This window comes from Oryzias melastigma, linkage group LG16 (genome assembly GCF_002922805.2).
Source record: "Oryzias melastigma strain HK-1 linkage group LG16, ASM292280v2, whole genome shotgun sequence".
Taxonomy (NCBI): Eukaryota; Metazoa; Chordata; class Actinopteri; order Beloniformes; family Adrianichthyidae; genus Oryzias; species Oryzias melastigma.
In genome coordinates, this window is record NC_050527.1 from 100,183 (window position 1) to 115,731 (window position 15,549).

At 38.2% G+C, this 15,549-nt stretch overlaps 1 protein-coding gene across 10 annotated transcripts in view; it reads right to left on the reverse strand.

The window, feature by feature from the left end:
- Window positions 1-15,549, reverse strand: part of mef2d (myocyte enhancer factor 2d) — a 121,920-nt gene that overhangs the window by 14,308 nt on the left and 92,063 nt on the right. For 7 of the 10 annotated variants that reach the window (XM_024267227.2, XM_024267234.2, XM_024267233.2 and 4 more), the window contains exons 8-11: window positions 7,910-8,088; window positions 6,246-6,275; window positions 2,648-2,765; window positions 2,025-2,202 (exon numbers count right to left, since the gene is read on the reverse strand). In XM_024267227.2, coding sequence (XP_024122995.1) covers window positions 2,025-2,202; window positions 2,648-2,765; window positions 6,246-6,275; window positions 7,910-8,088 — 505 coding nt within the window. The remainder of the gene's footprint in view (window positions 1-2,024; window positions 2,203-2,647; window positions 2,766-6,245; window positions 6,276-7,909; window positions 8,089-15,549) is intronic. The other 3 variants (XM_024267232.2, XM_024267236.2, XM_024267230.2) reach the window with 2 other exon arrangements.

The following is a 15,549-nucleotide window of genomic DNA, read 5'->3' on the forward strand; positions in this document are numbered from 1 at the left end:
TAACTTTCTGGAAAAAAACATGAGATTTATCTACTGAAGGCTGAAGACACTTCAGAGTTTACCTTAATTTTTTTCATCAAAGGTTCTTTTTCAGAGACATCACATAACAAAAAAATAGTTTTTAGGAAAAAATATTACATAAATAATATGTTTTTCTAATTGAATCAAACTTAAATAACATTATTTTTATGTTTAAGCCACATAATGTTTTGCTCTTTTGAGTATTGAGTTCTACAAAGTGTTCCCTTGCTGTTTCGCTGTTAACCTTCTGCAGTCTCACTACATGTTTGCTGATTTCTTTCAGTGCAATATTGCATGCAATTTTTTTTACAATGTAAAACAATGTGATCTGCATCCTGATTGGCTGTAGAACACTGTCAATCAATCTCCTCTGTGCTGTGTCTCCTGTACAGAATGCGTTCAGTTTGCCAAATTTACATAAATCTTCAATCCTGAGCAGAACTTTGTTTTTATTTTATAATACTGGACTTATTTTTTTGGGAAAGCTTGAACTTTGAGAATTTAAACAAGACAAAAAAGTGTTTACGTCTGTTAGAGAAAAGTTTATGGAGTGTTTAGTGAGGGATTTTACGGCCTTAAAACATCTATAATCCTACTTATCACAGTTTTTTCTTTTAGGATAAACAAGGGATCATTTTGTAGAAACTTGGATAAAAACAATGGTTGAACTCTGACTTTACATTAACATTAAAAAAGACATCTGTCATGAATTTGCTGTTCCTCTCGTTAAAAAAAGACGTCACAAATGCATCAGATGGAAGAAGACGCTCAACAGACTGGAGGATATAGGAGGAAGGAATGAAGCAGCTCTGTGGTCGTGGTAGTGGAATCACAGCAGGCGAAGTGAACCTCCCCCAGCTCAAGAAAACTATTAAAGCTTGTGGTTTTGAAAAGCACCCAAAAATTGCGACATTTGTGATGAGCAACCAAATGGGTCCAGCCTGAAGTGCACTTGAAAAAGCAAAAAAAAGTTTTTGTTGGAGTTTGGAACCAAGCAGATAGAAACGTGAGGCTTAAAATTTTCTTTTGACTATCGTAACTCTTCAACCAATTAAAGTCCCACTCCAACTATATGTTTTTCTATTGCAAAATCATTCTCAGTGTTTTGTTAATTATGATTAATGCAGTTTTTAGCAAAAATTAAAGGCCTGTGTCGTTTTTAAAGACATTTTCTGCGGCGCAGTAGGAACTCATTAGAAATTCACCTCTGGGATGTGGCGCAGAAGCAATCCTATGCTAAAGTTCTCTACCGGTAGCTAATAGCACCTCACAAATCCAAGCTAACATTAGCCTAGCGTGAATAAATAAATAAAAAAATGACAGCAAGCAATATCAGAGCTATGAGCCAGATGACAGCTCAAACGAGGAAAATTAAGACGTTAATGGATCTATTTGTCCTCAAGTGGAGGATTTAGAATTGGAGCAGAGAAGGGAGACAAACCTGAGCCTTTTCAAACCGCCCATTTTCATGATCATCACAATTTAAATAAAGAAATACTCCAAAACGCAGTTTTATTCTTAAATAATTGCATATGTCCTCCGTCACAAGAAAAATGCTACAAGAACATGTTAAAAACAGCAAAAACATGCTTTTGATTGGAGTGGGTCTTTAATGTAATTCCAGTGTTTTCTGAAGCTGATACGACACTTTTTAGTAGTGAAGTGACTACACAATCAAAGTAAATCAGCCGATTCTGTCGTGGAGAAAAGCAGCTTTGCAACATTTTACGTTGGTAATGTGCTGCACATTTATGCAAAGCTTTCTCTGCGTCAGATCAGCGGATTCACATGTAAACGGTCAGAGAGTTGACAGAGTTCAGTCAAAGACCGTGTGTTATTTAGGAGAGACATTTCAGTGTTTAAGGGTTAATTGAGGTCACTTTTTATTTGTTGGGGGGATATGAGTGTGTCTTGTGTTAAAAGTGTTCAGTGAGAAAATCAATGCATCAATCTGATGACTCTGTCACATGTAAAAAAATAAATAAATAAAAAAAAAAACTTACACCAAGTTACTGAGTGATGCCAAAGTCAACTGTTGTTGCTGCTGCTGTTGCTGTTGTTGTTGTTGCTGCGAGACGGCTGGTTGCTGTTGCTGTTGCCAGGCAGCCATGTTGCTAGGCACCAGCCCTGGTGGCGTGAACGTCTGGAGCGCTGTGAGATCTGCACTCGTCAGCTGGTACTCTGGGATTAGGGGATGGAGGGAGGGAGGGAGGGTAACAAAGAGGGAGAGAAGGACGGTGGGGAGGAGGAAGGGTGAGATGGGGGGGATTGTTTTACATCATGCAACTTTCTAGTGCATCAATATTAATCACGACTAATCCATATTAATGGAGACCTTTGAAGTGGAATGATTCCAGAAGCTCTCACACAATGAACAAAGTGAATATTCATAGTGGTTTGTGGCATTACTCTGCAAGCTTTTCACATTTTTCTACATGGCACTAACAGTTTTCCATGACACAATATAGACTGTATCTTTTAATTAGCACTTGCTCCATTTCTTTAAATAATTCAGCTCTGGTGGCTGCGGTCTCCTTCCCGTCCTCGCGCTAACAGACAGATTCAGCTTAAGCTGTGAGAACGTCCCGTCTCGATGTGTGGGCCAGAGCAGCTTTCCACGTCTCACCAGTGTTGTAAGCCGTCTGCATGCCGGGGAAGGGTGCGAGGAGACTGGGCGTTGCCACGGAGACAACCGGGGTGGTGAGCGACTGTGCCACCTGCGAGCCTCCTAGCCGCTGAGCATTCTGGGAAGACAGGACAAAGGGAAGCAACGGATTAGAGTAATTGAGACTGGAAAAATAAATTGAATCTAATATTAAAACAGAAATCTCCACAACTCTGCTGTTCACAGCTTAGTTAATTCATGCAAAAAACATTATGTCCTGTGGCAAGGTGGCACTGATGTAACTCTAGGAGAACTTTTCTGTGCAAAATGAGGGATTTTCCAACAGCCCCCTTTTCCTTATTGGACTGTGATCCAGCCGTGTTCGTGTCGTGAGAGAACCTCGTCTGTTTTTTTTCTCCTTATATGGACGAAGCGTGGAAGTTCGCAGCACATGACTTCATCCATTTTCAACAGCAATAATGATAATGACTAACACGTGCCTTCCACTGCTCAGCAGGACGGGTGCAGGAACCTTGCAGTGTGACCAAAGAACAATTCTATTACTATTGTAATATTCCTCTATAAACACTGCTGCTCTCCTTCCAGTTAAATGCTGACAGATTGAATCTTCGGCTTCACCAAAGACGCACAGGAACTCCTGGCATTTTCAAAGTTCAACATGACAAAGTAAAGGAAAACAATAAAGAAATCAAACCAGAACTTAGCAAATAAAACTCCATATTAGCGATCTTTTCATCTACGCGGAGCAGAGATGGATGTTTTATTCATCGTGCCACAGTCAGAGACATCTCACCCCCCTGCGAGAACCTCACTTCTCTCTGTGGTGTTTAACTTTTCTGTGGCACCTAAACATCAGCATGCAAGATGAGAATTTTCTCGCATCTCAAGGTGGCGTTGGCACGGCAACGCTTGTCACCAGGGCCAGGCGTTTGTTATCTGGAGTCACGGTGGAAGGTGTTATGAGAGGTAGTGCTGTGCTGGAGAATCATGCTGACAAAAAAACTCATGCATCGGCAGGGCTGACAGAGGAGGGAAGAGTGGGGATGAGTCTGAGTGCGAAAGAACGTGTTTTTGTGGAATAAGAATGTGAGCAGACAAGTATGCCAGGAATGAAAACACAGTGTGAGGTGCATGTTTGTTCTGAGGTGTGTGTGTATTTATGCAAAGAAATCTGCGTCGGTGTGTGAGTCTTTGAAGGACTGAAGGGGTAAAGGGAACCGAGTCGAACATGCCCATCTGTGTTCCAGGTTGGAGACTTTGTGAGCTTTCCTTTCTCTGATCCTCAGAGCATCGACACTCAGATGAAACCAAACATGCACATGCTGAGCAGCTTTCACACGCAGCAGAGAGTCAGCTGGTTGCTCCAGTTCCCTCAATATTTCCCCGCGATGGCTTATTTGTGCTGCACAAATGTCACCCCAGGCTGAGCTCTACTGTATTATAAATATTTGTTGGACTTTTGATTCAATTTAAAAGATTTAAAAGAAAACAATGACTTGTTTTTTCACAAAATCTTGCTGTCCTTGTTCCTAGAAAATAAAATGACATTCTTTAACAACACATTCCAACTTTAAATTGGTGTAAAAACCTTAAAAATCAGAAAAAATCTTTAAAAAATATTTTATACACTATTTACATTATATACAAATAAAACAGTAAAAAATGTGAATATCACAAAGACCCACTACAAGAATCTTTTGATCTAGTTTAAAAGCATTTCCATTGATCTTTTATTTATGATTATGCACATGTTAGCCAAAATAAAAGTTTTAAAAATTGTCATTTTCTATGAAGTATTCTCTGAAGAGCAGGAGTAGTTTATTAGAAACTTGTCTCTGAATTGAGGGCCGTTGGTGCAGAGCAAGCCCCTCTTTGCCTTCTCATTACAAGCTCTCTCGTTAGCAAACAGTTTCCCTCACCTGACTTTACTGGTAAAAAAAAAAAAAAAAGCGAGCAATATTGAAGCTATTCAGTTTCTGAGCCAGATGAGTGATTCTGTTCCACTACAATTGATGCATCAGAATTTTCTACGTCACAAATACAATTTTTATCAAAATGCTCCTGATTTGCAACAACACATTTGAATAAATAAATATTACAAAATGCAAGTTTCAACTTAATTTTATTAATGTATGTCTTTTTCATCAGACGACCTGGTGGCAGACAAGATGGAAGTTGAAAATCCTTAGCCAGAAACAAAAATGTCCTAAAATCATGGAAGCAGAAACTCCACAAGATTTCAGAGTTGTAGCCACTTTTATTAAAACTAATGTGAATAAACAGTTAAGTGTTGAGGATTAGCTTAAAATATGTCAAAAACAGGGTAAAAGCTGTATTAACTTCAAAAAGTATATTAACAAAAGTGTTCAGATTTGTAAAACTGTTAAGACTTTTACATTGGAGTTTTAGCTTCAGACCAGCGTTTACATTTGACCACAGTTAGCTTCAACCCTTTACCTGATCAACGTGAATCAGCTTCTTCTGTCACAGAGAAAAGCAGTTTTGCGCTGGTATACAACACTTTATATTAGTAATGTGTTGCATATCGGTGAAAAGCCACTTTAAAGTGTTGCTTATCAGCAAAAAGTCGCTTTTCTCTGCAGATCAGCTAATTCACGTTGATCATGTAAGGAGTTACAGTATGTGAAAGAGCATTTCAGGTTTAGACAGAGACTCCTATGTGTTAAAAGTTTAAAACTTAAAAAAAGTAACTGTTGGGGTCACCCGATACATGAATCTTTTTTGACCAGAATCAATAGTGTTTTTGACTGAAATGTCCTGCGTGTGTCTTTGATGTTCCGGTTATGGACTTGCTTCTGACTAATGATTTTTCAGCTGCCATCTCGTCTGCCACCAGGTCCCCCTCAAAAAATGTCCCAAGAACGTGTTAAAAACAGCAAAAACTCAATTTTCTTCAGAGTGGGTCTTTAAATCCTTTAAAATCCTTTTCCAAGAGTTTTATTTATTCCAACAAAACACAAAGGCAAAACGCATCTTGCTCAACTTATGAGCTGATTATTTCTGATCAAAGAACTGGTGGCCATTTAGAAACTAATTACTCAATTATGGAAAATACATCTCAAACGCAGGAATGTTTTGTAGTTGGGACTGGTTGTTGAAAGAAGTGCATTGATCACTGCAACAGTTGATGTCAATTCTTTTGATTTATTGCTCTTATTTTGTTAATTATTGGGGGGAGTCAATCCATTTTCCACGACCTCCTTTGATACGTGAAATATTTTGATGAAATTGCTGTAATTATAGCATTCTCTTGAGTACAGTGATTCTATTCCATACACAGTGGAGGCTCAAAGTAACCCACATTTCTTGTGCTTTAGACTACAACATAAAGCTCTGCTGGAGACATTCATATAGAGGCTTTAGTAAACATACATACATATAGGAGCCAGGGCAACCAGCTGACATGTCCACTTTTGGTACATTACTCCGATGCTCCAAAGGCTTTCATTTAGTTGTCATCACAGCTGAGTTAACCCCGATGGGATGCGCGCGGTGACGGTGTCACACTCATGCTCAGTGAGATCACACAGAGTTTGACACCACATCTACAAGGCTGAAACTCTAGAAGTCTATTCACCTCACTCACCAACTCCAGCTCTTCCTCTGTCTGCACGGACGGTGGAAAAGGGGGAGTAAAGAACACAGGAAGTTATATGTCTTTAAACCAACTGTAGTCAAAGTGGATTTGTAAAAAAAAAACAAAACTAAAACAAAGTCCTTTAAGTCTCCTTTAGTTCTTCAAAATTCCGTCGCAAAGGACTTCATAAAAATCAAACTGCTTGGGAAAAAAATGATTTAAGATCAAGCAATAAGATGAACGTTGGATAAATGGATGAAATGTATACAATTAAGTCTTGTTTATTTTATCATTGACTGTATATGAGAACTGGACTGAGAGACCACTCCCACCTCACATTCCAAACAGGAAGTACCTGCAGCCTCCAAAAAGCCAAAATCTCATAGACTTCTATTGAGAAATAAACAGCAATTACTCAGTCATATTATTTGTCAGACTAATAATTCTTCCTCTGACGCTATTTTATATCTTCTTGTTAAATCTATTTTTTTCATATTTTTTCTTTAGCTTAAGTTATTAAAGTTATAAAATGACCAATCAGACATAGAACACTTTCAAGGGGTGTGGACTTCAAACAAGCTCCCTCCCGACTGGTGAGAATGGTTGCCATAGAAACGATGACACAGACCAATTCGGACCAAATCCTGTTTCCTGACAATTATCGGTTCTGACATGGCGGCGTTGATGTATAGTGCAAAAACGGCGAATAATTTGGCTTCATTAGGTTGAAGTCATAGGCAAGTCATTTTCTATGAATGATGTCACATTCACTTGGTCCAGTTCTCCTTTACAGTCAATTATTTTTATCTATAAAAATCTTGATGCTGATGTCGTGGATTTTTTTGGTTTAATTTGAAAGCAGTTGACTCATCACAGAAAGTCACATGAACATAAATAATTGAAATATTAGAGTTTAATGTTATTCCTTTATTCTGACCTACAAATGAGTTCAGTATAATACTAAAACAGTGTTTTGTTTTACACGGAAGATCCCGCATTCATACTTAGGTTGGATGGAAACCTGTGCAGAAGTGCTCCACTTCCATAAATGTTCACTTTCTCTCAGTGGGTGTCCTCCTCATTAGCATGATTAATGTGCATACATTTATATTAAATATGACCCACTCAACTTTTTGAATGTATAAAAAAGTAATGCCAATAATTTTACTTCCTCAAGGTCATCCAGGGTGCTCATGAGAACACTATTAAAAAGGATTAGAAATTTGTATTGGAATCACGTCGACACAATGCAGAAATCCAAGTGGATTATTTACTATTTTTAAAGAGTTTTGATGACAAGACATGTTTTCAGATATAAATTGATTTTTTTCATATTAGTTTTCTTTGTAACAAATCTGAGCCTACAAAACTCCAACATCCGGCAGGAGGCCCATTTCACAAATGTTCAGCGCTCAAGACAACCTAACAAGTAGAAGGAAATGGAAAAAGATTACCAATGAAAAACAGATGAACTGTGATTTTTAAGCTGCAGTTGGAGCATTGACGACAGCACTCTTAGACTAATTCACCCAGCTGAAAGCCTGCACCCACTTCCTCCTTTTCAGCCAAAGTGTTGCTGAGGAAACTTGCCAGACACCAGCTAATCAATGACTTAATTTGAGTTAAACTGAAGTGTTGTTCCCACTTAGCTGCCTTCTCCTCACCAGCTGCATGAGGCTCTTGCCGCTATGCGAAGTGTTGACCCTCAGGTCCGGTTTGCGGTTGTTGACCATCTGAGGACTGGGTGGAGGTGGAGACTTAGCCGGGACTACTTTCCCCAGGCTGTTGCCGTTGGATACGGAGAGGAGGCCCGGAGAGGCCCTGGCACTGATGTAGCCATTAGCTGGAGAGACACAAATAATGAGAGAGGTTTAGTGAAGAGGGAGGACAGGAGGAGGTTTTGTCTGTTCTGATGTTTTCAGTATGTACCTGTTAACCGTCTGTGCTCGTCTGCCTTCGTGTGTGTGCTCGTGTGTTCTCATTAGCGACTTGGATCGCACGGTCGCACCACATGCTTCTCATTTCGGAGCTCAAACAATGTTTTTTTGGCGGAGTTCTGATTCTCTACAGCTCCTTCACATCAAAACCTTGTCACGCTCCCTGCAGAACTATTTTATGTCTGCTCTCGCTCTCTCTGCATCTCTCCTCTTTTGTTTCACTCGTCTCGACTTCGGTGTAAACAAAAACACACAAATGTCTCAGGGCTGTTTCCATCTTACAATGTAAAAAAATAAAAACGCACCCCTTATGAAGTCAGCTTCACTGTCACTGATCTTTGGAAAAGCTGTTTCTTAATGTAAAACACTACAAGTCTCTAGTGTCGTACACATAATTACTGGAGGATCAATAGCGAGGTTCTCTTCCATGCATACACGTGCTGAACAACGTCATTAAAGCCGTCAAGATTCAACTTTGATTAGTTTCACGAATAATAGATTATATATTTGGGAAATGGAGTGTATTTGCCAGAGATCAAAGAGTAAAACTCTTTATTGCTCGATGTAAAGGTGTTTTTCACCACATTCAATAGCATTTTAATTGTAGGTAGAAATTGCAATGCAAACTTTTTATAATAACCTATTTCTCTCAATGCTGTACAATCAGAATTTAAGAGAAAAGTCACATTTATTAGTTAAAAAAGTTTGAATTTATTTAAATGCATAACAGGTGTTATTAAAGTCCTACTCAATCATCAGCTTTAGAAGTGTTCCCAGTGGTCTTTCATTTATTACACAGTCAAAATGTAAAAATACTTCTATGACACAGTTTCTTCAGAGCGGCAGTTATTTAGTCAATATTTCCCTCTGATTTGTTAGCTGAACCGTTGGTGCGTAGTAAGCCCACCCCCATTTCCCATTATCTATTTATTTACATGCTTTCCCACTAGCTTACAGCCACTTCTAGGTGTGTGTATTGGTAAGAATACATATTGGGACACACATCTTGTGATACAATACATATCGCAATATAACCAAAGACTCTTCCAGAACTGTTTTTCATTTTTGTTAAAGAGTATAACCTATAAAAAAACTAAGTCATACCAAGTAGTACGTCTTATAACAATAAAAACCACGAGCCTGACGGAACCATCTTCTACGTCTTCTATTGATCAAAACTTAGTTGGAGCCGCAGAGTCTTATTTTGATTCTGCTGAGAATTCATTACAATGTATTTTTTTAATAATAAATATGAATTAAGCTTCTTTTGTGGCAGGAAAATAAACAGAAATATAAAAAGAAAATAGCATTTTCTCAACATGTGAAAATATTTTTCGCATTTGACAGAAGTTCGTTTGATTTCCTTTCAAAATAAAAGACTCCTTGAGCCAGACCAGATCATACCGGCAGCTCTGGATAGCACAAGATAATATGTCCTTTAAACTAAGAGGATTTTATGAGTTTTACTTAGTATTTGAAATAGGTGCAATCTGGACTAAGCATAGAGCAAACTAGACTTCTTTAAGTTCAGCAGGGAAGTAAAAACCTCTTCGAGGTGCACATCACCAATACATTTAGAAACTTAACTAATCTAAGTAAAATTATGCAAATTTAGTAACCCTCACTGGAAAAAAATACTTTTATTTTTCTTTAGCCAGAGAGCCTCTATGGAGACGTAAAAGAGCTACAAGTGGCTCCAGAGCCGCAGGTTGCAGACCCCTGGTTTACGGCGCTCACGAATAATTAATTAAATATCGTCTTGTCAGGATTCTAGATCAATACAAGTATCACTAAATATATCCCTAAATCGATTTTTTCCTACACCCCTACAACCTAACATTAGCGGTGCAACGAAAGTGATGAGCAATATTGGAGCCATCCAGCTGTACAGTTTTGAGCCAGATACCAGCTTAGATGAGGAAAATGAAAACGTTAATGTCTCTATTTGTCTGCAAGTGGATGCATCAGAATGGAACAGAACAAGGAGCTTGTGGCCCGCCAATTTTGCACCCACATCATTTCTACAATCTTTTTCCAACAGCTTTTTTTTATCTGCTCCTGATTCTCAACGATTTGAACAAAGAAATACTCACAAATGCTATTTTAAACATCCCTTTCTTAGATATATCCTCTATCTTGAAAACAATGCCTCAAAAACATGTTAAAGACACCCAAAATGGATTTTTAATATTAATGAATGTAAATAGAATCAGGAAATTTATCATAAACCATGATATTCTTCTGCCTTGAGATCCATAAATCCTAACTCTACGATGCTTGAAAGACATACAAATATTACAAGAATAAAAAACATTTTAAAAGCATGATTCTTTCTTCTGAAACCTTTAAAAATTCTGTACATATTTGCCCAAAATGCAAGTGATGACAAACAAGGTCAAGTAAGGGCTGCTATGAAAAAGAAAAAAAAAAAGAATTTTTCTATGTTCTTTTGTTTTGAAAGATTTTTTTCTGCAAAACTGCGAAGAGGGAGAGATGAACAAAGGAAAGTGCATTTGCTTGGAGCTATGTTAAGTGGTGTACGATACATATTTGATGCTCTTGTGGGACTGGGATAAGTGCAGTGAACATCTGAAGAATGTTTCTCATCAACATTGTCTTTAGAACAGAAAAGTAACTGGACATTGATAACAGTTTACTCCACGTTTGACTCCATTCAGACATTCTTGATTTTGGTGTCGAACTATAACAAAAACATAGAATATCAAACAAATGTTTTCTCTGCGGTTCTGTGTCTCCTCAAGTTCAATGGGGACACGTCGAACCGCATTACAGACTATTGTTGAACACACCCTCCTTTGAAACCTTACAACTGTCACATTCCAGCCGTCTACACAACAACCACTGATGCATGACCTGATCAGATGCTGGAAAGCACAACTTTGTGGCTTTGACACCGAACTATCGATCACAGACTTCTCCTTGACTCGTTTTCACATTTCTAAACATGTTGAGCTTCTGGATGAAATATGAACTGTGTTCTCAATTATAATACTTTTATGTTATTCCAGCTAATTGCAGATAAAATAGTAAGAAAGAGGTGTGGTGTGTGGATGTCATGACAACAAGACGACAGCAGTCAGCAGGCGTTCCTCGTAGCTGAAGTTAAAAAGAGAGATTTAAACAGAACTCTGTCCAAAGAGTGCATCAAACCAGGCAGCAGGGACTTTCCCAAAGACACAAACAGATGCAGAGTTCCCCCTGGACCCGAGGAAAGAGGGCGTGTGTGTGTGTTGACAGCAGATAGCATTTCTCCATGACGTTGCCTTCAGACAGCATTGGCATGTGACTCTGTTACATCTCAGTCACACAAACACACAGCCCATAATGCACCACTACAACGACAAGTAAGCCTAATCTCTGCTATCAGTAGAGGAGGGAAACTGGACATGAGGATGAAGGACAGACGGGTAAAAGAAAGGAGTAAAAAGACAAAATGTTAAGTTTGAAGATAAGTTTGGTCCCTTCAACAGTAAAGGATAAAACTTAAAAAAATCAGTTTCAGTCATTTCAACCCATTGAGAAAATATTTTAAGAACTTTAAGTTGAAGGTTTGAAACAATAGCTAATATTAATACTGTCTTTAATTAAAGATGAAATAAATTGAACAATTTATCAGTTTTTGTTTTAAACCATTCGATTGGAGATGACCCACTTTTGGTCACGATTCAGCCATCAATGAATTGATTTCAAGAATCCCAGGTTCAACCAAGGGGCAACCCGTTGACTTCCTGGTTGAAGTAACTGGTGCCAAATCAGCTCAACAAGTTATTACTAATCAGCTCTTACTCAAGCAAAGCTTTCCCCTCCCATGAACTACAAACAGAAATTCTTGAATTTCACTGAGCATGGGGTAAAAACATCAACATTTCATTTTATATTTGACACGGAGATCGTGGAACATTTGGGGTGTGGGCTTTCAAATGAAAGGGAACCATCAGATGCTCAGTGCTGCAGCAGTCTAACCAGGTGTGTTCCAACGACCGTCAGGCTTGTTTAACTGGCCTTTTTGTCTACGTTCAGAGAGGCGGGGCTCAGTGACGCAGATGACAAAAGCCACAAGGCTAATAAGAAGCTTTGGATCAGTTCAATGGAAAGCGATGGATCCTGTGACCGTATTCAACACCCATTTATTTTACAGTCTTTGGGTTTGACCCAAACCAGCAAAACTCCTCCGAGCATCACAGTTGGACGAGATCTCAGTGCTTATTTGGTGTCTCCTGGGTTTCTTATGTTTTTGTAGACCACTGTGCCAGAAATCTTCACCTAGATCTCAACTTTTTCTAAATGTATTATTGTAAAAATAATATAGTAGTTAAGCTGCAAAGCTGTCATGTTGTGGGTAGAAAGACAATTAATTCTAACTTTTTCAAATATCTATTCTTATCTTGTTGTTGTTTGTTTGAGTAATTTTCTGACATCAAGTTGGCAGATTCACTACTGGGAACAAGAGAACCGTTTCATTAAGTTCTTTTTTCTCAAAGCTGAATGCTCTTTGAAAATAGTTTTATAAGCCTTTTCAGATCCTCGTTCTTGTTTACAAGCGTTTCTCAGATCAACAAAATGACGCAGATTCAGCTTTTACAGAGATGGTTGTGATTTCTTTTCATGTATTTGTCCTAAATGCATTTGAGCCGCAAAAACAACCTCTCAGTCCTTTAAGTCTGTCCTTAATCATTTTAGAAGGAAAATTAAGTTGTGAGCAACATCACAACTCACTAAATCACAGTTTATTGTTGCTCAACTTAATGTGAATTCATCACATTTTGAAAAATAATAATTTTACTAAAAAGTCCTGATTAAGTAATTCTTGAGAAGTCATTTGTTTCCCTCCAAAAACTAGAAAAAACTGAGTTTTTACATTAAAAAAACATAAAATGTAATGCATAAACAAAACAAAAGGAGAAAACACTCATATCAACACTTTATGATGAATAGAGGGGTAAATTAACTTGGAAAAAGTAGTAAAAACAGCAGAGTAGCTGCTGATATGGATTAGCTGTCCCACTGAAATTTAATTAAAGTCAAGGCCTGTTCTATATTTATATATATATATATATAATATTTTTTTTTAAAAAGAGCTGAAGGTCTTGCTTAGTTTCTACCATGGTGGCCTGCACAAATCTTCCTCAAACAGTCTGATCCTTGGAAGGCTCATATCAACACTAGGGCAGGGAACTTGAAAAGTGGCATAGAAGAAAAGCTAAGGAGGCCAAGATGAAGTGAGTCAAATGGCTAAGAAAAGCAGAGGGGATGACAAGACGGCGGGTAGGTGGTGGCAGGTTCTCCATGGCAAGATGGAAAAGTTTGGAGGGATTACAAGACAGTGAGGAGCTGAGGAAGAATTTAAAAAAGCATTGAATAGGCGGGGCAAAGAATTAATTACACAATTATGATTAAATTGCTAATTAAAATGAGGTTAGGAAGGAAAATCATGGGAAAAACAACAGGGAAAGAGAGTGTGGTGATGGCAGAGTGAAACGTAAGGAATAGTGGATGTCAGAAGAATGAAATAATGTAAGCAGGGTGGGGGAAGTAGAATTGGAAAAAAAAAGGTAGGAGGAAGAGCTGAACTCAAAATGAGGGGAGGGGGGGGGAACGTAGAGAAACAAGGACTTCAGACCAAAGAAAGAAGAAAAGACATGCATATACAGATTCAGAGGAGAGGTAAGACGAATGAAGGAGGGAAGCAGAAGCCAAAGGAATTGGCAAGATGGCAAAACAGAAGGTATTTGTGATGATACAAGCAGAACCAGAAGACAGAGTGTAAGTAAGCAGGCATGGGTGGATTAAAGCAAAAAGTTTGAGGAAAGCAAAAGATGGAAGCATATAAGAAGCAGCAACCACATGACACTGAATTCTAATGATGAGGTATGGAGTAAAGTATAGAGAAAAGGGGGAAAAAAATCAGATAGGAGGAGGGGGAGGAGAAGTGAAGGCATATGCAGATGAGAAGGTGGAGGTTTGATGCAGACTTTCTAATGCTGGTATTATTTAGAAGGAAAAAAGCGAAAGCAGAGGAGAATAGAAGGGACATGAATAGGGAACTTGGCGTAGGAAAATCCAGGATTATTGGAGGGGAAAAAGAATGACCCCAAAGAGAAATTGGGCTCCCAGCAGGCATCTGACCAATGAGATCACCTGAGTCCTGTTGACGCAGGGAGATGCTCCCTTCAATTGGCCCCTCTGGGAAATCCTTCATGTGTGTATTTGTGTTGCATAATGTGTGCCAAGAACAATTGTGCATCGCTGATTGATGGGAATGCGTTGTTTCAAAACTTTGTTCCTAAAGTCTTAAACTACTTTGTAATTCTATTATTTAAAGACCCACTCCAATGACCCACTCGTCTTTCATCTTCAAGCACATGATAAACAAACAACTTTGGTTCTTTTCTTGTAAATATATTACTTTTTTTCTCATAAATGTACGCCTTTTTTCTCGCAAATTTACGACTTTTTGTCTGGTAAATTTACAAGATTTAAAGTAATACATTTACGACTTTAAAACACGTACATTTACAAGAAAAAAATTGAAAAATTTAGCCTGTGACTTTTAAAGTAATAAATATGGGACTTTTTTTCTTTTAATTTAACTGTTACGACTTTTGTCTCGTAAATTTACAAGATTTAAAGTTGTAATTGAAAAAAAAAAAAAAAAACGTTTGTAAACTGACCCTAATACTCCATCGTAGAATTGTGCCCAGACATGTATATTTGTTATTCCCTCTCTAATCTACCTCAGTCAAAGACATGTTAATGCAGTTTGGCTGACATTAACAATTTGTTCCCGTTTTGTTTTTTACTTTTTGCCACGGTGAAGATTTTTTGTTTATGGCAAAATTACAAATGTGAATGTAATAAAAACAAAAAAGTAAATGTCTTGCTTCATCTTCATTTTGCTGCATTTTTACTATCCATTTGCTTTTATTTGCTGCTGCTAAGCATTTAAGCACTTGATTATTCCTCCGTGTAAATCTCTCCTGTGACAGCCGTACATTATATCCTGACAGACTATGCCTAAGTGGAGCTGCCCCTGAACAGAATAAACATGATGGATCCTCACCTGTCCATCTATTCAAACTCCAGGGGAATGAAAGAACATCATATGCTGCTCCTAAAAAAATTAAATAAAGATTTCCCTCTGCCCGTCTCAATCTCCTATATGTTTTTCCAAGACAGTTTCTGTCTTTCTAGACTTTCCCACATCACCCCCTGACATTGTGTCACCTGATAAACTTCCTTTGCACATCTTGCAGCCTCTTCTTGCTCCTATATTCCATCTACAACCAGCTCTCTCTTTCATATCAGCTGCAGATGCTCTGCACCATGACTGCAGAGATGGGTTTAAA